This window comes from Heterodontus francisci, chromosome 14, assembly GCF_036365525.1.
Source record: "Heterodontus francisci isolate sHetFra1 chromosome 14, sHetFra1.hap1, whole genome shotgun sequence".
Classification (NCBI taxonomy): Eukaryota; Metazoa; Chordata; class Chondrichthyes; order Heterodontiformes; family Heterodontidae; genus Heterodontus; species Heterodontus francisci.
In genome coordinates this window covers 78,654,256-78,677,981 of record NC_090384.1, presented here as the reverse complement: position 1 = coordinate 78,677,981, position 23,726 = coordinate 78,654,256, and the positions used below count along the sequence as shown (strand labels likewise).

At 40.8% G+C, this 23,726-nt stretch overlaps 1 protein-coding gene across 1 annotated transcript in view; it reads right to left on the bottom strand.

Annotated features, from left to right (window-relative positions):
* Nucleotides 1-23,726, bottom strand: part of api5 (apoptosis inhibitor 5) — a 54,284-nt gene that overhangs the window by 24,814 nt on the left and 5,744 nt on the right. Inside the window, exons 2-12 of the mRNA XM_068046448.1 lie at nucleotides 22,410-22,571; nucleotides 21,045-21,138; nucleotides 16,542-16,607; nucleotides 14,943-15,094; nucleotides 11,347-11,553; nucleotides 9,843-9,947; nucleotides 9,011-9,100; nucleotides 8,406-8,587; nucleotides 4,595-4,688; nucleotides 4,342-4,398; nucleotides 3,890-3,966 (exon numbers count right to left, since the gene is read on the bottom strand). Coding sequence (XP_067902549.1) covers nucleotides 3,890-3,966; nucleotides 4,342-4,398; nucleotides 4,595-4,688; nucleotides 8,406-8,587; nucleotides 9,011-9,100; nucleotides 9,843-9,947; nucleotides 11,347-11,553; nucleotides 14,943-15,094; nucleotides 16,542-16,607; nucleotides 21,045-21,138; nucleotides 22,410-22,571 — 1,286 coding nt within the window. The remainder of the gene's footprint in view (nucleotides 1-3,889; nucleotides 3,967-4,341; nucleotides 4,399-4,594; nucleotides 4,689-8,405; nucleotides 8,588-9,010; nucleotides 9,101-9,842; nucleotides 9,948-11,346; nucleotides 11,554-14,942; nucleotides 15,095-16,541; nucleotides 16,608-21,044; nucleotides 21,139-22,409; nucleotides 22,572-23,726) is intronic.

Sequence of the window (23,726 nt, the reverse complement as noted above, 5' to 3'; positions counted from 1 at the left end):
GGTAGAAGTCACAGGTTTAGAAGGTGCTGTTTAAGGAGCCTTGGTGTGTTGCTGCAGTGCATCTTGTAGATGGTACACACTGCTGCCACTGTGCGTCGGTGGAGGATGGAGTGAATGTTTGTAGATGGGGTGCCAATCAAGCAGGCTGCTTTGTCCTGGATGGTATCGAACTTATTGATTGTTGTTGGAGCTGCGCTCATCCAGGCAAGTGGAGAGTATTCCATCACACTCCTGACTTGTGCCTTCCAGATGGTGGACAGGCTTTGGGGAGTCAGGAGGTGTGTTACTCACCACAGGATTCCTAGCCTCTGACTTGCTCTTGTAGCCACGGTATTTATATGGCTACTCCAGTTCAGTATCTGGTCAATGGTAACCCCTAGGATGTTGATAGCGGGGGATTTAGTGATCGTAATGCTATTGAATGTCAAGAGGAGATGGTTAGATCCTTGCTTGTTGGAGATAGTCATTGCCTGGCACCTGGGCAGCATGAATGTTACTTGCCACTTATCAGTCCAAGCCTGGATATTTTCCAGGTCTTGCTGCATTTCTACACGGACTGCTTCAGTATCTGAGGCGTTGCAAATGGTGCTGAACATTGTGCAATCATCAGCGAACATCCCCACTTCTGACCTTATGACTGAAGGAAGGTCATTGATGAAGCAGCTGAAGATGGTTGGGCCTAGGACACTACCCTGAGGAACTCCTGCCGTGATGTCCTGGAGCTCAGATGATTGACCTCCAACAACCACAACCACCTTCCTTTGTGCTAGGTATGACTCCAACCAGCTCCCCCGCCGGCACTGTTTTAAAATTAGGCGTCGCCCTTTTAGGACAGAGATGAAGAGAAATTTTTTCTCTGAGGGTTGTGCGACTTTGGAACTCTCTGCCTCAGTAGGTGGAGAAGACGGGGTCATTGAATATTAAGGCGGAGATAGATTCTGGTTAGGCAAGGGAACCAAGGGTTATTGGGAATAGATGGGAATATGGAATTCGAAACACAAACAGATCAGCCATGATGTTATTGAATGGCGAATCAGGCTCGAGGGGCTGAATGGCCTGCTTCTGCTCCTAATTTGTATGTTCTTACCACATGTCCACAAACCAATTCAAAAGGACTAAAACCAGTAGACTCATTAAAGTGAATCCCTGGTGACAAACAAAAGAAATTCCATCCCTTTGTCCCAATCATGGGGATATTTATGACAATATGCCTGATCATCGTTTTGAGGGTCTGATGGTACTATTTTAAAGTCCCTTGTGTCTGTGGGTGGTATGCTGAGGACTTCAACTGTATTATACACAGATTACTCATAACTTCCTGAAAAATTTTAGAGATAAAATTGGAACCTTGATCCAAGTGAAACTCAAATCGGTAATCCATATCGAGTGAAGGACTGGGTCATCTTCTCTACCACTACCTTAGTAGAAATTGTTTTCAAGGGAATTGGCCTCTGGTAAAGGTCCCACACAGTCCTCAAAAAATATTTTTAAAAATGGAAGCACATTCATAACAAGAATCAGTGCAGCATTTGGCTCATTGCATCTGGGTTGGTTTTCTCCATTTAGTCCGCTTACAATACCCTTTCCCTATACCCTCTGAAATTTCCTACACAGGTTTAACATCTTCCTTTGTTCTTCTATTACCTGCTCTTATCCTTCTCTGTTCCAGAGAAAAAGCCTCAGGTTCTCTACTTTCCCCTCATTAACAAGTCTCTCATCCCCACTTTTAGCTTAGTAAATCTCTTCCGTACTCTCTCTATGGCCTTGAAATCCTTTCCAGTAGGGTGCCCAAAACTCCCTAACCATCGATTTATCATTACTACTTTCCATTTATAGTCTATGTCTCTTTTATAAAACCTAGGATCCGATATATGCTTTTTTATAAAGAAAAACAGCATTAACTTGTTCTCTCACTTTAAAAGATGTGTATCTGACTTCTCAAATCATTTGCTCTTCCTACTTTTTGAAGTTTTATTTGGTCTATTTCCTCTCCCTATTCCCTCCCAAAATGTATTGCCTCATATCTCTCCTGACATTTTCTCAATCTACCAACTTTTCTATGTTGTCGTAAAGTCACTCAATGCCCTTAGATTAATTTTACTTCCAGTATGTGCCATTTGCAAAGTTTGATATTTTGTTGTCTAGACCAGAGTACAGACCATGTAAAAAACCCAAGGCTCCAACACTGAGAAATCATGGTTTATATCTCGCCTGTTCTTTAGCCAGGTTCTTATTCAGACCGCCACATTCCCTTCAACAGTATGTGCCATAATTTAAGCAAGAACAAAAAGAACATTTCTTATGTTCTTATACTAGTGGGGGAATCTCAAACCAAGGGACACAGTTACAGAATAAGGGGACACTCATTTAAAATTGAGATGCAAAGGAATTTCTTCTCTCAGAGGGTAGTGAATGTCTGGAATTCTCTACCCCAGGGAGTTGTGGAGGCTAGATCACTGAAAGTATTTAAAGAGGAGGTAGATAGATTTTTGAAATATCAGAGTGTCGAGGCCTATGAGGAGCTGGCACGCAAGAGAAGTCGAGGTCTGCAGCTGATCAGCCATGATCTTACTGAACGGCGGGACAAGCTTGAGGGGCCGAATGGCCTACCCTTGCTCCTATTTATGTTCTTTATGCCAATTTTGCTAAGTCATGATATTCTAAGATCATGAAATTAAAGCACCCATCTAATTTGCAATCTTGGTACCCCAAATTATCAGAAAAGTCCTTACATAACAGTTTTATTCAGATAAATATTCAATTCTTTTTTTAAAAAAAATAAAAAAGTTAAGCAAGTTAGCTAAGAAAGCCACACAGGACAGTGAAAACAAGTAATTGGAAACACTGCAGGTACACTTCAGGGCTATATGGTCAGTATAAACAAAAAAAAGTTGGAAATCCGAAAAAGTTGGAAACATCTCAGGCCAAACAATATCTGCAGGAAGAATAGACATGACAACGCTTCAGATGTGGACCCTTATGAGGCGACCATGTCTGATGGATCAACTTGTCTGTTCGCTTCACAGGTGCTTCCTAGCCTGGAGTACTTCCAGCATTTTCTGTTATAATTGCCAGCTTGGCTCAGTTAATAGTACTTTTGCCTTTAGGTCAAAGGTTTTTGGTTCAAGTCACATTTCGAAATCTAAAATCAACCCTCCGATACATAGTAAACGAGGGCTGCATTGTTGAAAGTGCCATTCTTTGAGCGAAACATCAGGTGAACATGAAAGAACCAATAGTACTATTCAAAAGGGAAATTGGCAAGTTCTCCAGTGTTCTATTCAAAATTTCTCAATTAACACCACCAAAATAGACTAGCTGGATATTAATGTTTTCAGAAATCTAGTTATGCTTATAATGGCTGCTGGGTTTATGTTAACACACACCATCTTGAAAACTAATTCATTGTATGTGAAGTCTGAGAAATACTAGAAGGCGCTTTATAAATGCAAATCTCTTTCTTTAGTAGATTGATATGGAATGGAAGTGGTTTGGTATATGAATTCTACATGTGGACCTTGAACAAAGTTACAAGAGCACAACTGTTGATAATTTTAAGAACATTAAAAAAAAAGTCAGCCTCTTTGGTCATGATCACTTCCGTAAAAATATCTAACTCAGGAAATGAGTATACCAAGCTTTGAAAGGGAATGAAAGGAAAGTTTGGGCTGACTTGTACTAGTTGCTTTCTTTCCCTTCAGGTTCTCAAAGGCATGCAACAGAATGTTAATGGTAATAATCAATGACCATTCAAGTTTTAGGGCTCAGGACCTCAGCAGTGATATGAAAGATTTTTTCAAATCCTGAGTTATCACTGCAGTTTCTTAGGATTAGCTTATCAGTGAGAACTGATAGTATACAATATTAGAAGATACAGGGATAAACTTACCCTCCTTCAACCTTCTGTACAGGCTTCCAAGAAAGGGTGACTGTGCTTTTATAAGAGGGAGGATTGTGGAACAGATCCTAACAAAAAAAAATGTGTAGGTTATACAATGCTTTCAGCCCAGCTTTCTCCACCTGAGTCTCTGTCATCCAGATATTTGGCTAACTATACAAAAGTATATATGTTTCCAAGTATTAAGTAACAGCATTTAAAATTTTCCATCTATACTAGACAGATATTTGCACATTATAGTACAACGCTGTAGCTTCTGTCAGTCACATTTTTTTTTATAAACAGGGGTCATTTGTGGGAATTGCATGATATGACAGCATTTTAAATAGGACCAAACTTTGTAGGTAACCATGATGGCATACATTTTTGGCTGCACAAAATCCCAAAATAACAAACAATTGCCCCTTGTGCAGAAGTCACAATCAATAGTTAAAAATGATTACCTTGATGAGAACATTAATGTTATTAGTTATCTTCAATGCAACAACTTTAATTTTGTTCTGTGGAAAAGAAACAGCACTATGTATAAAATATGAAAGTCTCATTTGGATATATATCCCAAAACACGGATAAAAATGTCACAATTCTGCCCCCAAGAGGCACTTTCAGTAACTATACAGTGTTAAATTATGTAACTTGTTCCCAGCTGCCTCATTATTTAAGTCTGAAAGACCACCAATATGCTGGGATACATACCTCTTCTGTTTTCAAAGCTTCACCTGTTTTTCCTTGCAGAGCAAGACGTAGCTGTCTGATGTAAACTTGTAAACCTCTTGCAAAATACTGCAATCTAAACATAAAATTACACAATTAAACTTAGAGGGGACTGGGTAACACAATATATTCTGGACTGTTCTTTCAGCTCAGACCAAAATTCAAACCCACCCCTTTGTGTTTTAGTCAACATTGAGGAGGATTGCAACAAATTACAAGATGACAAATAAACTTGCAGAATGGGCGTATGAATTTCAACATAGATTAGCGTGATCTATGTTGAAATTCATACGCCCATTCTGCAAGTTTATTTGTCATCTTGTCCATGGAGAGGCCGCATTGCAGCCGCCCCATCATTCGGCGACAGGACCTGCATTATTATATGCTAATTGGTACTTAGTATGCAGGCCGCAGCGATGCAGGAAGCAGGTTCCAATCTTCATTCAGATGTGCGGTACTCACATGCCATCACATCCACATTTGTAAAAAGCAGGCAGCCTCGAAACAGGCGAATGGAGGTGGGTGGGGGTCTCCAATGGATGGGACCTTACTCTGCATGAGGGGAGGGAGGGATCCTGTGCCCTTCTACTATAAAGGTGTTGATTGTGCGCAAGTGAGCGTTTGGTGTGGTGGTGAAAGGAGTTGACCCTGCCAACACTGTTTGAGGGAGGGGGGAGCAATAGCACTACATGACCCCTCCAGTGTGGAGTATGGGCTAATAATGATCTTGGGTCAGTCATGAGGCTGATGGTTGCATCCTCGCAACTTCAGTAACATGCGTGTTCATGCTGTCCCGCTGACATTCCAAGCTAGTATGGGCGATGTCATGTCATACCATATAGGTGATGCTGGAAAGCAGCTGAAGCAACAGTGAACATCACTGTGTGCCCTGATAGATGCCATTGATCTAGTGAATGCAGAGAGTTCACCTGCAGCGTTCAGATGGGGCTGGTCCATCCTGTATCTCTTGACGCAAGTGCCGTGAGGAGACATATCTGCCGGAGGCACAGCCCACGTGGAACCTCATGAAAGTGAACAGCAGCCACCAAGGCGCTTTCAAAGTCAGAAGACAGCGACTCTACAGGCCCCGCATGACATGCCTGCACATGTCGGATCGCCAGTGTTAGAGGTGGCTGCAAATGTCCAGAGAGGCGTGAGCGCCTCTCTGTGCCCCGCTGAATGATGAGCTGCAATGGGGTTGGATGGAAACCCTCTGCATGTTGCCCTCAAAGTAACTGCGGCTCTTACCTTCTGTGCCTCAGCATCATTCCAGGAACCCACCAGCTAACTGTGTGGCGTTTCAGTCGCCTGTGCACATCAGGGAAGTCAGCGATGCCTTGTACAGGAGGGTTGCTGGATGTGTGCGCTTCGGCACACACCCTGAGGGTCAGTCGCAAAGGGCCATCGAGGGAGTCCCACAGGTGCATGGGTTCACTGACTGAACGGATGTGGTTATCAAGGTTCCAATCGGATAATCAGCCTCATTCCTGAATAGACAGGGTGTATACACACTTACCATGCAGCTAGTATGTAACCAGAGTAAACGCTTCCTGCAAATGTGAGACTGCTTTAGAGGCAGCTGCCATGACTCATTCATGTTGCGCCACGGCTCTTCACTGCAGTCTCAGATCCAGGGGTGGCGTCTTGGGGAGAAGGGCAACCCCTTGCAGACATGGCGCCTGACGCCAGTGAGAAACAACGCAGCGATGCAGGAGACATACAGCGCCTGCCAGGGCTTGTCACGAGCTACCATCGAGCAGGCCATTGGCAAGCTCAAGAAGTGATTCCGCTGCCTACACGTCAGGTGGGGCCCTACACTACTCACCAGAAAGGGTAGTAAGCATCATCGCTGTGATGTGCTACTCACTACTTGGCAATACAGAGGGGGGGGGGGGGGGGAGGCCATGCAGAAAAAGTAGAGACATGAGCAGAAGACATGCTTGCACGATGGAAACAGAGGAGGTGCAGCAACATATGCACATGGGAGGACTGAGATAATGGAGGCATTGCAGATATGGCGAGCAAAGACCAAGGGATGCCGGTCAACACCTTATTGTTGAGCACTTCCACTATCCATAAGGAGGTCAAATGCTCCCCATCTCATACATCACTGTGAAGCATCCAGGCAGTCTCCTGCATCTGAGACATCTGTGTCACCACTATTAGTGGCAGCATATGACCGTGCCATTGTCCATCTGACGGCACCCATCACTGCGTTTGCAATTGCGGCGACTCCATGACACAGTGCCCGTGCGGGTGGGCCGCAATTTTTTACGTCTGCCGCCTATTTCGGCAGCCAACTCTTAAAATACAGCCCAAAGAGAGTGTTTTCACTTGTGGGGAAGAGGCCATCAATATAAGATAATCACAAAAAAAAAAAATCAGGAGGGTGGTGTGAATGTGGAAATCACTACCACAGGGAGAAATTGAGGGAAATAGTATAGATACATTCAAGGAAAGGCTAGATAAGCATTTGCAGGAGAAGGGAACAGAGAGTTATATGCTGATAGTTAGGTAAGGAAAGATAGCAGGAAGCTCGAGTGGAGCAAAACCGCCGACACAGACTGGTTGGACCAAATGACTTGATCCTATGCTATATATTCTATGTAATTAGCTATAATTATCTTGCTGAATGGGATGCAAGCAAAATAAATTTTGGTAATAAACTGGGTTTGAGAGAGCAGGGCACTGAACTACCACAATCCAAAAATGTTTTAATTTACAATAAACTGGAAATTTCCGAAAAGTTGCAAGGACAGCTGGTATAGGATTGCATTATATCGTCAGTTTGCGAAAAAAATGGAAACGGTACAACTTCTATCCCACATTGTTTTGACCAGAAATAGAATGATAATCTGTCAACTGTGAAAAACTATTTGCATTTATTAGTGCCTTTAATATAGGAATCAACTCAACTTCACAAACAGATGCAAGAAAAATGAAAGCCAAACTAGAAAGGAGAAACAAGGAGGTGGCTGAAAGCTTGATCAAAATGATGGCTCTTGAAGTTTTTCTTTAAAAAGTAGAGGTGTAGAAAGGGAATTCCAAAGAACAGGACCGAGGCAGTTGAACACCAATGGTGCTACGAACGGAGAGAACAGGCCCGAAGAGACTTCAGATAGGGTGCCACAAACCCAAGCTGAAACAGATAATCCTATGAGTGACATGCATGCATACATATAGAATCAGAACAATACGGCACAGGAGGCCATACAGCTCATCGTGCCTATGCTGACTCTTTGGTAGCGCTATGACTTGACTCACTCACCTGCCCTTTCACCATAACCCTGCAAGTTTTCCCTTCAAGTATTCATCCAATTTCCTTTCGAGTTACAACTGAAACTGCTTCTACCACCCTGTTAGGCAGTATATTTCAGATCATCAACAACTTTATGTGTGGCAAAATATTTCCTCATGTTATTTATAGTTCTTTAGCAATTAACTTAAATCTGTGTCCTGTGGCTACTGATTCTTCTGTCAGTGGAAAAAGTTGATCTTTATTTACTCTATCAAAGCCTTTATGATTTTGAATACCTGTCAAATCTCTTACTCTGGTCTACTCTAAGGAGAGCAACCCCAGCTTCTCCAGGCTCTCCACATATACACATGCAGTTAGAGCTTGAACTATCTTCCTCATTAGAACTTAAGAAAAGCAACTAATTCTAATCAAATCAAACGTTTTGAAATGACTAGACACTAAAACAAAGGAATACAAATCAAGTCTGTTTACTATTACAGATTAGAAGAGAAACAGCTTTTAGTATAAGAAGTCATCAAATAACATTCATCTCACCTGATTTTGAAGTCCTTTAGTCGATCTGCATTGAGTTTTGCTGTAAGGAAATCAGGAAGCTTCTTTCCAAGTTGATGAAAGCCAAATAATAAACATTCAACATAACTAAACTGTAGTTTGGGCTCCTCATTGCCTGCATTTTCACCATTTTCTGCTTCTTCTGGGGGCAATGGCATATATTCCTAGGTTTTCAGAAATTCTAGATTATTTACAAGACCTTTTCAAGGTTTTGGTGGTGAGCATTTATAAGATGGCTGTACAAACATTTCAGTACACATGTGCAACACAGCACATCTGACCCATGCCAGTGAAACCAACAATTCAAATCAGATAAATATTTCAGGAAGTGTTTGACAAAGTCATCTGCTTTGAAAGAAATCAGCAAAAGTCACATTTGGTGAGGTTTCTCTCACTGCATTGTAAAATAACTTAGTTCTGAATAAAAAAAGTGATGTTAGAACTATTTAAAACATTACAAAATAAAAATTATGAAAAGGAACATAAATGTGCTTTGCACAATACAAGGAGAAATTCAAATAAACATATATTCTTCTAAAATATATATTGAATAGAAAAAAAAATCCCAGAGAAAGTTTCATGCTTACCAGCAATTTTTCAAACAACTGTTTCAAGTTACTTTCTAACTTTTCCATATCACCACAGAAAGGTGTCATTTCTCCCAGCAACTTTAAAACCTGCAAAATTAAATAGCACAACTTTCACTCAAGCACTATACAAAAACATTTCAACACACAACACTAATATACAGTTAAACAAACATAGCTTTAAATACAAATCTACAATGAATTCTGTAGTGGCCCTAGCTTTGAAATTAATTTGTGAATTCAGGTCAACATTTTGACGAACAATAACCAAAGATCTTCCTACAGCTGGATGCACTTCAAAGCAGTGATAAAGTATACATGCCCACCCCCAGTAGTTCTCAAATCGGAGTTTATAGTAAGGAAGACATTGCTCACAAGAACCAGAATCCTAAAAACTCTTGACATCGTACCACTGCATTGCGAAACTCACTGAAATTTCCAAATATTACTTTATTAAAAAGTTGCATTTTTAGCTCAGTGGCCATGTCCAATTAAGGCAGCCATTGTTTATAGGGCCAGTTTGGAATCAAGTGTGTAATCAAAGGACCATTAATTATGCATCATGATGGAAAAGAATGATACAGTTGGCAGATCATGCAGATTTTAAAAACAAATATTTCACAACGGATTTTACATTAATAATGCAGTCAATTGTTTACAAGCGATTTCCCATGTCTCTTGCCTCAGTTGACATATCGACAATTTAAAATAGCTTTATCCTCAATACATACAACAAATTTGACAAGCAAAACTTGCATTTTGATGAAACAAGTCAAGCTATCAAAGTTACTTATTTTGCAAAAACAGTAAATCAAGCTGGTCCACCCTTTACCTCCAACTGAATGTCAAGTCCTTCCACTGGACTAGTAAGGGAGCTTAGGTTTGGCAATACTTGCTCACAAAAGTATGTGACAAACCTAGTTGAATGCACATTTTTCTGAAAGATAAGCACAAAGAAAATTGAATGCACAAAGCACAGGCAAAATATCACTTCTTTTTGCTAATTTAGTACTTTTTCATGATTCTAGTTTTTATCAGTTAATGTATGATCCAAGACATTATTTTGAACACATTTTCTAAATTTATAAATTACCAACCAATTAAGCAGTAGCACATGCTTGCAGGGTTAAGGAAAAGGCTTTTAATACTGCAACACCTGTCACATGATGCATTTTAACTTGGTTGCAAGGTGCTTTCTAAAGCTAGAAAATCTGTCAGTCTTAAAATATCTTGAAAACTTAAACAAATGTACGACTGTGCTATTGTTTTCAGAATGACAGTTCCACTATTCTTGTCGCCTGCATTACAGTCAAACTCTGCTCTCAACACTCTTGGCAAAACATCTGCAATTCAAACACTGGATAATATACACATAGACAATACTCAGCTTTACCTCTCTACCACCTTCCTTAACTTTGTAACTGTCACTGTCTTACAATTTGTCATCATAAATTACTGATAAGCTAGAACTTTCTCCAACTACTCAACACCAAATTTTCTTCTGTTCAGTTTGAGAGAAGTTTGACACTCTAGTCTGAAATCTATTCCCCTTATTTGGCTACTGCTCAGGCTAAACGTAACATTGCACAATGTTGCTGTCCTGCTAACCCGAGCCTCAACAAATGCTGGCCTTGCCAGCGATGCTCACATCCCATGGAAAAAATTAAAAACCCACACCAAGTCCATCACCACCTCCATAACAATATCTCATTCGTACTACAGCTGAAACCCTCATCCACATCCTTTTCAACGCTCCTTTTGACCACCTGGGCTCCCCACACAAACCTCTATCATTTCATAACAAGTCCTAAGTACAGCCCTAAAGTAAATCTGACATTTCATAATCATTCTTGCTATCACTGAAATTGAACTCAAGAGCATATGAAATACTCAAATCAACATATTAAAAGTCCCGATGCACACAAACTATAACTGAAGAGTTAGGTCACATGAGCCATTATAAATCAAATTACTATGAGACTATTAAAATCTACATTAGCTACGGTAAGCCCACTTCTCAAAAACAAAATAGATTTAGTGGATAGAAAATAATTTTTTTGGATGCTACATCCATTTTTTTTTTAAGACTCTGGCTAAGGTTCACAGGTAACTAGAACTAAAAGGATATGCCCACCTTCAAACAGCACAAATGGCTATTTGAAACAACAGATTCCGAGACATCTTATTTTATTGCAGATATTACTGGAAATCCCTCTGCAAAAACTCAGGGTTCTTCCAAGTGTCTGGCCAAGAAAATAGTTATACTGCAGAGGGCAAGCCAGAAATTAATCTGGGTTAGCAACTCTGAAATATATTGAAATTAAGTTCAGCCTTACCGAGAAAAGTGGAACTGCCTGTCTTGTGCACTGTAGTAGTCTGTCCACGGAATCTGGATCCGCAGGATTAAACACCTGCTCCAAATCTGCCTGTTCAGCCACCAACTCGACCAGCTGTTGTCGACCACTTACTGTCTGAAGGTTCTTCAGGCTAGACAGAATCTTCATGAATAAAACAAACTCCTCTCCTGTTACATCATCCAGTACCTAAAAACAAATGAATGCACATATATATCGAATAAATTTTGCTCCCTATAAATGATATTCCTGTACTAAAAACTTTGGAAGAGGAGGCAGGGAGACAGGTGCAAACTTGCTCATCATTGGATATTTAAAATTTTGATTTCCTAGATTTGATGTAGTCCTGAGTTCTGTACAGTCCAAAATAAAACAAGTAACAACCTGAATAAATTTATCTGGGTTATTTCCAGAAAGTGAATTAACAAGCATACTTTGGCTAGATTGTTTTTGAATTTTGTGTTTTAAACACTAATTTACAGCTAGTTGTAAACATTATGGGCTGGATTTTATTCAGCCAATGGGCTGCAAGACAGGGGAAGGTGGGGGGGGGGGGGGGGTTAGGTGAGGATGGGGAAATGGGGATGTTCCTGGGGGAATGGTGATCATTGCTGGGAAGGAGGGGCAGGCGCTTCTGGGGGCTCTAGATTGCCCCCAAAAGAGGGAACCCCCCCACCCAGTTAGGAGGCCGCCAGCTTATCTACACATCGGTGGGCAGTTCCGCCTTTAATGACATTGCGGTACAGGTGAAAATAGGCCCTTAAGTGGTCATTAATTGACGAATTGAGGGCCGCCTCAATTGACCTGGGGCAAATAGGCTGTCCTAGGCCTTCCCCTCCCCTCCGCAGACAAAATGACAGGGGGCCTGGGCAACGTCAGAAATGGTGCCCTCTGCCATTTTTTTGCACCTGCCCCCCACCCTGCCTCCGTGCCCACTTCCAAGGGCAGAACAAAATTCAGTCCTATATGGTCAATATGGAAAACTTTTAGTGCTCAACTACTTGGGCACTTCTGGTTGGAGCTAAGTGAATGTCATGGGGCTGCAAGTGTAAATGGTGCACATCAGGAAATGGGCTTGATGGGACAAATTATCTTTTTCCACTTTTGCTAACAAATTTTTGCTTGCTATCAAAAAACAAAATTCTGCAATCCTTCTCAAAGTACAGTTCTGCAGATGAGTAATTAAGTGCAAGTGCCGATCTATTCTCACTGGCAACTGCTGGTGGCATTTCTAATGTTAGAAAATAAAATGCCATGTTTGCTTTGTCAAAATATTGGTAACTTAATATGCTGCACATCACACCAGTTGGGATTATACTGTATCTCAAGTTGAACTAAAGCAGTGGAATATCACTCTTTAGGGTCATCTCATGTCTTTTACTAAGTGTCAAGCTGGCAGCAGTTCAGTTGACAGTGGGGAAGTTTACAGTATATTTGAGAGAAATTTCATAACTAGAACGAGTTCTAAGGAAAGGTCATCAATCCGAAACGTTAACTGTTTCTCTCTCCACAGAGGTTGCCTGACCTCCTGAGTAAAATCCAGCCACAATTTTCAGTTTAAAAAAAAAGAATTCCAGCATCCACAATATTTTGCCTTTGTACTTTCACAAGAAATCAGGACCAGGAAATTCTCAGAGCAGTTCCTGCTTCGCTGACATACCTTTGCCAGAAGTGCAGCAGAAACCCTGATTACATACATAAACAGGCTTTCAGCTACACTTAGGTAGCAAAATGGGACCAGTTCCAAGGAATTTCCCAGCCTTTGTGACCATATCTTACTGCAATTCTGACTCAACCATTACAATAGCTAATTTTTAGACAGCTTTTTCCCCCAAAGACAGCTTTCCCTCAGATGGGAATAGTAAGAGACAGCTGGACCGAATGCACAAAATGACATTACCAGCATTGAATCCCCCATGGTCAACATACTGAGGGTCACCATTGACCAGAAACCCAAATACCATGGTTACAAAAGGTCACAGGCTGGGTATTTTGCAGCGAGTAACTCACCTCCTAACTCCCCAAAACCTTTCCACCAACTACAAGGCACAAGTCAGGACTCTAATAGAATACTTGCCACTTAACTGGATGAGTGCAGCTTCAACACTCAAGAAGCTCGACGTCATCCAGGACAAAGCAGTCCACTTTATTGGCACCCCATCAACCTCAAAACATTCACTCTCTCCATTATTGGCACACAGTGGCCACAGTGCGAACCATCTAGGGTAGATGGTGGCATAGTGGTAATGTCACTGGACTAGTAATCCAGAGGCCCAAGCATATGCCCTGGAGACATGGGTTCAAATCCCACCATGGCAGCTGGTGGAATTTAAAGCTAGTCCAAGGAATGGTACCATGAAACTAGCACCGATTGTCAGAAAAACTCATCTGGTTCGCTAATGCCCTTGAGGGAAGGAAATCTGCAGTCCTTATCTGATCTAGACTACATGCGACTTCAGACCCACAGCAATGTGGTTGACTCTTAATTGCCCTCGGAAACGGCCTAGCAAGCCACTCAATTTTCAAGGCTAATTAGGGATGGGCAACAAATGCTAGCCTCGACAGCGATGCCCACACTCCATGAAAGAATAAAAAAGATCTAAAATATCCTGCCAAATTCCTTCGACAGCAACCTTTCAAACCAGCGACCTCTACCTCCTTGAAAAACAAGGGCAGCAGGAGCATGGGATCAGCACCTGCAAGTTCCCCTTCAAGTCACATAGCACCCTGACTTGGAAATATATCACTGTTCTTTCATTGACGCTGGGTCAAAATCCTGGAACTCCGTAACTAACAGTGCTGTGGGTGTATCTACATCCATATGGACTACAGCGGCTCAAGAAAGTGACTCGTCACCACCTTCTCAAGGACAACTAGGGACGGACGATAAATGCTGGCCTTGTCAGCGCACCAACATCCTATGAATGAATTTAAAAAAAAACTTTGGCAGCAGTACAAAAAAAGCCATCCCCACAAAACTAAAAAGCCCCAAACAAATGCTGACTAGCTCTGAAACCAGTGGTTCCAGGTTGTAAATCAAATCCATTCCATAATATTGTTTTATATTCAGTTCTCATAAATGCCCTATGCCATCTCCTCCCTTCACATCAATACCTGTGCCTGTATCCATATAATTCTATTTACACTGTGCTTTCACAGTAAATAACTATCGGAGCACTCAAGTGACCAACTTCAAAGTGTTGAGACTCTAAAGACAGAGCCCTGTGATTTCTAATACCAGATAATCCAGCTCACAACAATTTAGGTTAATAACTTTATTGAACAGCATTGAAAAATGCAGAAAGGGCATATTACTACAGGTTTCAATACACTATTTTTTGGAGTCTGTTCTGTTGTAAACTGTATTAGCCAAATAGCTTCACTTCAACCAGAACCGTAAAACCATCTAGTTAGCACAGAAATCTGGATCCCCTGTCACACTCGGATCTTCTTTGAATAGTGCCTTGGAATCTTTTACATACATTAGAGACAAATTACAGAGAGCACTTAAGTCAATCTTTTAAATATAAAAAAAGGCTGGAATGTTCCCAAAAATTCATAAATGTTACTTGACTTACCTTTTTCGACTCCACAAAGATGTATTCTTCTACTTCTTTGGTCATCACTTCCTCTGGTAGTGCCTTCAGTTTTGTGGAAAGGAACTTTATGGCACGCTCTCGCACAATGTCCTCCCCTTGTATTATCTGTGTGAAAAGACCACCTAAGGTTCCTTTTGGTAAAGAGGAAAATTAAAAAAGAAACTAATTTCAAATTTGGTGTGCACATACTAGTATGAAGGTTTGTAAGAGGCAGAATGTTGGTTCATGATAACCATGTGATTCAAAAACTCACTCATGCATCTGGCATTTTAGAACATACTCAACTTTCTATACTGTTCCATTGGGTAGTAACAACTTTTGATAATCAGGTATAAAATGACCCAAATTTACACACATGCTGACATTACACTTAAAAGTCAACTTATGCCAATAGTCACAACTTGTTTATGCATAATTAAGACCTTTTTTAAAAAAAGGTATCTCTTTCTCTACCCTTCCCAGCTTTAAGTTTCTCAAGTGTTATTATCCATTAGAGCCATTTCAATTTTTTTCACTTTTGTTGGGTTTTGCTTTTCCTTCTCTCCGTCATGTCAATTTCCCAGAGTTTTCTATAATTTTTCCTACCCCCCCCCCCACCTCAAGTCCTATATTTCTCATTTATCTCCCACTCTACATCTTATCACAGGTAGATAATTTGACAGTCTTTACAATAATTACTATTGTACAACATTTCACTGTGACAAACACAAGCTAAATGACAGAAAATATATGTATACTCCTCTAATTTTAAACATTATTTTAGAAAAAGTACACACACTATGTTTTTCAATTTTGTTCGCCATCTCAAAATTAACTGCATGTTCAGCAGTTAGTACGTCAAATGAATAATACAAAATTAAAATGAAGTTCATTTAAAAAAAATAATTTATCAGCCCAAGTGTGCTTCAAAACAGCTGTCCCTCTTTCACATATACATCAGGCTAAGTTTATCAAAATAAGGGGCTGAATGTTGTTCTGCTCTTGGAGATGGGCATGGAGACGGCGGGTAAATAAAGTGGCAGGCGGTGCCGTTCCCAATGTTGCTGGGGCGCCCTGCCATTTTGTCCAGGGTGGGAAAGGCAAAGGACAGCCTTCCCACCCCAGGGTCCGTTGCGGGGTTTGGGGGACTCTCTTTTTGGGGCAATTCAAGGCACCCCCGGCTGTAATTGTCACCACCCTGCACCCCCCAGCCACCAATCCCGTCGCTGGGACCTGCCTGAATGGTCCCGGCGACCCCGACCCCTTACGTCTCCCAGTCTTCACTTTTTCCCTCTTCGGTACTGCACGGCACTACTGGCAGCGGCCACCGCTTCCGATAACGCTGCCGGTACGACACAGCTGCCAACCTTCCGACTGGCCAGTAGCTCTAGAGGCGGCAGCTTGTCCCTTAAAGGGACAGTACCCCTAACGGCAGGCAGTTAATTGGCTGCCTGCCGTTAAATAGCCACAGGGGTCCGGAGGGCTGACTTGGGTTCTCCCCACCTTCTAGCCCACCGCCAGGATCCACATTGCCAGAATAAAATGCAGCCAAACATGTCTACTCTTGACAAAATAGATTAGGAAGTAAATGGCAGTTACCTTTGGCATCGATCTTGAATATACATATTAATGCATTATTAACCAAGTTGAACTCCGCACTATCATCTGAAAAAAAGGTGGAAGTTCTTGTAATTCAGAGCTGAAAGTAACTAAGGTAACTACAACCAGAGTTAGCAGTCATCACTTAGCGTATACTACACTGCAGTAAGATAGGCTTGGTCTGACTGCCTTCAATTGCTACCGGTTTAAAAAAAAAATCCTAGATTAGAAATTGAGTTTATGGATCAAAATTATCAATCCCATATTCTTCAAAATGCGAAGCAGTTAGGCCATGAATAACTTCCAAAGTGCTCAAAAAGTTTGAGATACATAAAATTATCTATGACACTGCACTGAGTACAGAAAAGGACAAGGCTGAGAGTGGAGCAGTAAAAAAGGGCTGTTTGCAAGCAGCATGGCAGAAAAAATACCAAATTAAGTCACAGTACAAGGATGGGTGACAGGGGTAAGGTACAGGTAAATATTTAATTTATAGCTACCTGTAACAAACTAGATCAAATAAAAAGCTAAATTGATCAAATACATAAAAATTAAATAAATAAAACAAGGTTAGATAGAGATGACAATGCAAGTGCTGTGTGCTGCAGCATGTGGGAGTTTGTGGACAGCATTGGCAACTCCGGACCACCATGCAGTGTGCCTGCATCTCAAAGAACTTCAGCACAGGTTGTTGAGCTGGAGTCCGAGGCACAGGCATTGCGGGGCATTAGGGAGGGGTAAGAGCTACCTGGACACTTTGATCCAGGAGGCAGTCACACCCCTTAGGTTAAGTACCGATATTGGTCTGGTTAGTGGTCAGGGAGAGGAGGGTGTGACTAAGACAGGAGAGAACACCAGTTAGCACTGAAGCAGCCTCAGCCTTTGCCCTTCTCCATCAGGTACAAGGTTCGTGCTGCTCATGTGGATGAGGGCAAAGTCTACAAGGTGTATGAGCAAACTGACCATGGCATCATGGTACTGGAAGACATTCAAGTGGGCAGAGTGAAAAAGAATGTCAAAATGGTAGGGAACAACATATTTGGCAGATACTGTCCTCCACAAGATGAACTGGGAGGTCCAAATGTTTTGTTCCTATCCGATGCCAGTGTTAAGGACTTCTCCTCGTGGTTGAAGAACTTGGAACAGGAGGAACACAACATGAGATGCAATAAATTGTGAATTGTAACCTAAGCCACACGCAAATTGGCAAAAGGACCAAGAGATTAGAACGGTGACTGAAAGAGTGGTGTGGGAGAGGTTTATAATGTTGCCAAAAAGAGTAGCAAGCCTGAGAAATGGGACAATTTTAGGATTTAGCAAAGGAGGACCAAAATATTGCTAAAGAGAAAACACATCGACAGTAAACTAACGAGACATAAAAACAGATTATAAAAGCTTCAAAGTGTGAGAGAAGAGAGATTAGCAAAAGTAAACGTGGGTCCCTTAGAGGCTGGGGCAGAGAAATTATATTGAGGAACAAAGAAATGGTAGTAACATTAAACGAGTACTCTGTTGTCATGACAGAGATACAAAAAAAATTCCAGAAATAGTTAGGAATCAAGGGTCTAGTGAGATTGAGGAACTTAAAGAAATTAGTACTGGTAAAGAAATAGTACAGGAGAAATTAATGGGACTAAAAGCCAACAAAATCCTTGGACCTAGTGTTAGAGAAATATCCAAGCCTGTTTGTGAAGACACTCGAGACTAGGATGCTTTGGCGGAGATTGTTTATGGCTTGTCACAGAGCTTACTTCTGCTCTCCAAACAACACTTCCAGCCAGTGCTGGCTGGCTCATTTTTACATTTATTTATATATCTATATATCTCTATACACACACATACATATATATACACACACACACACGAATACAGTTAACACCCAACACCTGTTCACCCTATTACCCTGAACTACCAGGTATTTATCATCCATTAACAGAACTTCAGACCCTAACACCTAGCGTTTTAAAAGAGGTGGCTGCAGGGATAGTGGATGCATTGGTTTTGATCTTCCAAAATGGGGCGGCGCAGTGGTTAGCGACCCGGGTTCGGCTCTGGGTACTACCTGTGCGGAGTTTGCAAGTTTTCCCTGTGACTGCGTGGGTCTCCGCCCGGTGCTCCGGTTTCCTCCCACAGCCAAAGACTTGCAGTTTGATAGGTAAATTGGCTATTGTAAATTGCCCCTAGTGTAGGTAGGTGGTAGGAGAATTGAGAGAAGGTGGGAATGTGGTAGGGAATATGGGATAGTATAAATGGGTGGTTGATGGTCGGCACAGACCTGGTGGGCCAAAGAGCCTGCTTCAGTGCTGTATGACTCTAATCTAAAAATTCTCTAGATTTTAGAATAGTCCTCTTGGATTCTGAGATTGTCTGTTACAACAGAATCAGAGCTCCAGGCGTGTGTCAGCAACTACAACTGATTATCATCTCTTTCCCATGATCAAATTTTACTTGTGATCAACACCTGCATTGACTGCAAGCCTTTTGTCACTTGTTGATCTGTGGGTAATACAAGTTTTCACTTCACTAGCTGGGCTCTGATCTTGTATGTCCTCAATGTAATCATGGGCGCAGAAAATAAAAGAATCCATAACTGTGTATGTTAGTGCAGTGGTGATAGTTTTGGACTATTGTGAATTCAAATCAAATCAAATTAATAAATCGAGTCATTTGTGAACTGGCACCAAAGAAAAACTACCATTAAAACTCTGGTTGTGATAAAAACCCAATTTATTCACTGATGTTCTTCGGGAAGGTGACCTGCCATGCTACTCACTCTGGCCTACGCGACTCCAATTCAGCAATGTGTGGTTCATTTTCGATGCCCTCTAATGTGTCCTCATGAGCCACTCAATTGCAAGATCACTGCAAAGGTCCATCTTCTCAGTGCAGCAGGCACAGCCTTGCCTCAATTCCCCACATCCCAATAAATAAAAATCCGCAGGTTGTGGGAATCTAAGTTCAGACTATTCAAATATTTCCATCAGCTCACTATATACAAAGTCAACAGTAACCAAACTGATGACTAATATATATTAAAAATCAATAGGTAATGAACGAAATCTTTATATGATTTGAAATGTTACAAATTTCCCTCTCTGTTGAACACGGACTATCAGTTTTTGTTGCTTATTTGAAATGCCACTGTATGCCATGCTGACTTAAACAATGTTAAGAGTGCCTCACTTTTATGATTGTTTACTGGCCTCCAAGATGTATTGCCTACTCACCATGTAAACAGAAATCACATTTGAGAAATAATCTGACAATACTCATTCAACTGGTGGAATACTGTTACGTATGTGTAGCAACAAATGCTGCCATGTACCCTCTAAACCAGGGTTGTCCAACCTTTTCGGGCGGAGGGCCACATTATGATCTTTGCTCGGCCCGGGGGGCCTGTGAGCAAATTTTGAAAGATCAAGGCATGAAAAATTTATCTTACTGATAAAAACAAAAAATGTGCATTTTTGTGAAGAAGCTTTAGACGAGAAGATTAATCTATTGACTTACTTTCTCGTCACTGAAAACTGATTTAGTGACACACCTGGCATTGTTTTTGCTTGCATAAGCAGTCAATCCCTGCCCACACACTTGATGTAGCGATAGAGTATTCTGGATAGATGTCCATCTGTCAGGGGACACCTTGACCTCTCTCCCCCTCTCCCTGCGCTGTGTGTCTCTCGTTCTCTCTTCACCCCTAGCTCCAGGACTAGGGGACACAGATTGAACGTTTTGTGCAAAAGATGCAGGTGGAATACAAGGAAGCACTTTTTTACGTAGCGGGTGGTAATGACCTAGAACCCGCTGCCTACAAGGGTGGTGGAAGTGGAGACGATCAATGGTTTCAAGAGGAAGCTGGATATGGCCACCTTAGAGAAATAGACTTCCAGGGCTACAGGGATCGAGCCAGGGAGTAGGACTGATTGCATAGCTCCGTGGAGAGCCGGCATGGACATAATGGGCCGAATAGCCTCCTTCTGTGCTGTAAGTAAATGACTATGAATCTCTCTGTCCCCTCTCGCCACAGCCCCCTCTGTGAGCAAAATAGGTGGAAAACGGATACTTGGCTGTAGGCTGTTTTTACCAATCATTTGCTCTTTTCCTATCTTTCAACCTCTGATTACTTTTCTTCATTATTTTCCTCTACTTTTTATCTATCATGTTTAGATTATTCTGATTCACACTGACATGGAGTCAGTCAAAATTTTGTTTCCCAAAGAAATAAGTCACTAATTAACCATTTTCCATCCACTTCCCTCACTTTCACAGGCTAAAAAAAAGGGAAAGCCAACTACTGTAGAAAAGTAATTTCATACAATATTAAGGATATTTTTACATCATTTTCTTGTGGGAAATAATACAGTAAACAAAATTATTTACTTAAAGATCCACTTCAACAGCAGGATGCCTTTAGTCACTAAAGTGAGAAACCTGAACAGCAGTATAGGAAGAATTAAAGTTCAACTGAGAGTAAAAATCCTACATTACAAAATAAACACATACCGGTTTGTAAAAGCTGTGTTAATATATCTGCCACTCTTGGTAGGTTTTCACCTGTTGCAAACTGAGGCAGCTCTTTAATGGCTTGACGGCGAATCTAAAAAATATTCAATATCAAGTTTTACATGCTCGGTTTACAATTTTGTCAAAAAGTTTATTAAATCACATGCTGCAGGCATTCTTACATGCTCTTTTGACAAATCTTAAAATATTTCAGCATTAATTACTAAGTGTTATGAACGCTGGACTTTGTAACATGATGTTTAAAAATAGTGATTTTTAATGTTTAAGATGGAGTCTGGAAGGTCAGGTGACACTCACATCCACTCTGCAAAAGGACAAGACAGAAATCTTGGTCACCAGGATAGCAGAGAACACTGACTAAAGACTTTTATTTTGGAAAAAACAGAAAGACAGCAGGGTTAACACCTGAAGAACAATGTGTTTTACCCTCCCAGACTTTCGGGTCATTGCCAAGGGGTCAGCGATTCTAAAGATGAAAATGTACCAAGCAGCTAACATCTGAACAAAGGAAGTCCCACGCTGCTCTGTGAAATCGGACTTTTGGACTTCACATATTGGAACAGGTCAATAAACTGTTGCCATTTGAGGCCAGATAAAATTAATAGATTTTCTGAAGGCAGACAGGCTGTAAGACCACCACCAGTGGTGGCAACCTTGAGAAGGAGAGAGGGAACACCTACTCTTAGAAGCCTGAGACAGCGAAAGGCTACAAAAACTCTGTTTATGCTTGTGGAGGAGAAAATAACTAACAGGATCACCAGGAATCGCCTTATTCACAGATGTACAGGTCAGAAGTGCTCGGAGAAGTAAACGAAGAGGACACTGATTTTTGAAAAAGTTGGGGAGATCCAACCCATTGCAAATGGGAGGAGTTTGAGACTTTTTACTGCAAAGGATTTTGCCAAAGAGGACTGTATAACGTATAAGTGCAGTGAGGTTTCCAAGTATTTTAATAACATATCTTTCTCTGTAATTTGGGATATCAACTACTTGCAAAGTACTGTTTAGTTAATGGAGATTTCATTTAGTTTAGTTGTTATAATAGAAACCTGAAAATGTGAAATCTTGTCGTGTAATTCTTTAAATTGGTCTGGAGGGTTCACACCTTGTACTTTAATGTTAATGGTCTCATGGAGGTCGTAACACTGAGCATTGAGCATACAACTTTCAATGCATTGCTTTTTGTAAGTTATTAAACCAAACTGAATAAACCTAAACTTGCCAACTAGGACTATTGAAAATCGGGAAGAAAATACGGCCATCTCCTTCCTTCTTTCTCCCTGCCTCCCCCCACCCCCATTAATAAAAGTTCAGATTACAATAGAAACTGAAGATAATCCTTACAGAAAGATCTTCATCCTCACAGAGGTCCAACTGAGCATTGATAGCACTATCTGCCAACTCAGGAAAATTTTTGAAGAACTTTGGAATAAACTGCGCTGCCAATCTTTTCTCCTTGGCTCCGCTCTTCACACCATCCAGAATGGCCTGGTATGCATCTTTGTACTGCAAAAAAAAATGTCAGAATTTGATCTAAACCCTTATAAGATATTCAAATCATTCAGTTCTGTAAAGATCACTTTTGTTTCAAAGCTTAGGATGCTCCCCACATGCAACCATAAACTTTCAGAAGCCTTTGAATTGAGAGGTGGAAAATCAAACGGAATGCCTAAATACAACTAGTGCCAACACAAAGATGTGACTGATACTGTACTGGAAAAATAACAATCAAAACCATGGTTCAAAGTTCTGACATATAACTACATCATAATTCTGTACAGTTGAAGATAGATAAGCACAATTTACTTTCCAAAGAAATATACGACGCATTGGACTAAGTTCAAACAAAAGTCACCTGAACACATCCATTTTAAAAAAAACTTTGAATTGAAAATCATTTAATAATTCAGCAAAATCAATCTAACACTTTTAAGTGTTAATACTAAGAAGTAAATGATAATATTTAGTGAATGCTCAAAAATATCACTGGGGAGAATTTTATGCATAGCAAATTTTAACTGACTACTATGCTGTGCGTACTAATGTACACAAGAAAATGTTTTTCAAACTATCGCAATTATTTCTCAAAACAAGCATGTTAATATTTCAAGTAGCTTATCGGCATCTTCACAAAAAAGTATTCATTTTAGATGCTACATGACAAGTTAATATCTTCTGAAAAATATCTCCATCTGTTGACACATTATACACCTACTGCCATATATACACACCACACTATTGGCTGAGAAAACAATGGTCCAACAGGAGCCACTGGTCATATAACTTGCTGATTAATTGATCAGTATGGAAAAGGCTCCACTGCCCAATCAACTTGGCTGAGCTAAGACATTTGAAGCTTTACCTCCTACAGCAAGCTGAAAGTAACTGCTGTTAAAGACTACAACTGGAATTCATGCCTTCCAGTAACTACAGAACCTAACAATTTTATTACTTAACTAGGTCTGATAATCAGCTTTAGAAAAGTCAGAAGCTCTAAAGACAAATTTTCAGAAATTGAAATGAAACATTACATCTACCCCAAAGAAGAGGGGCGATCCCAATGCTCCTCACACTATAGTACCTAACCACTTCCTAATTAACATCTCAAAATTGGCTAACTCTAAAATGCAAAGAACTCCAGTGACTAACTCTAAAAGTCTC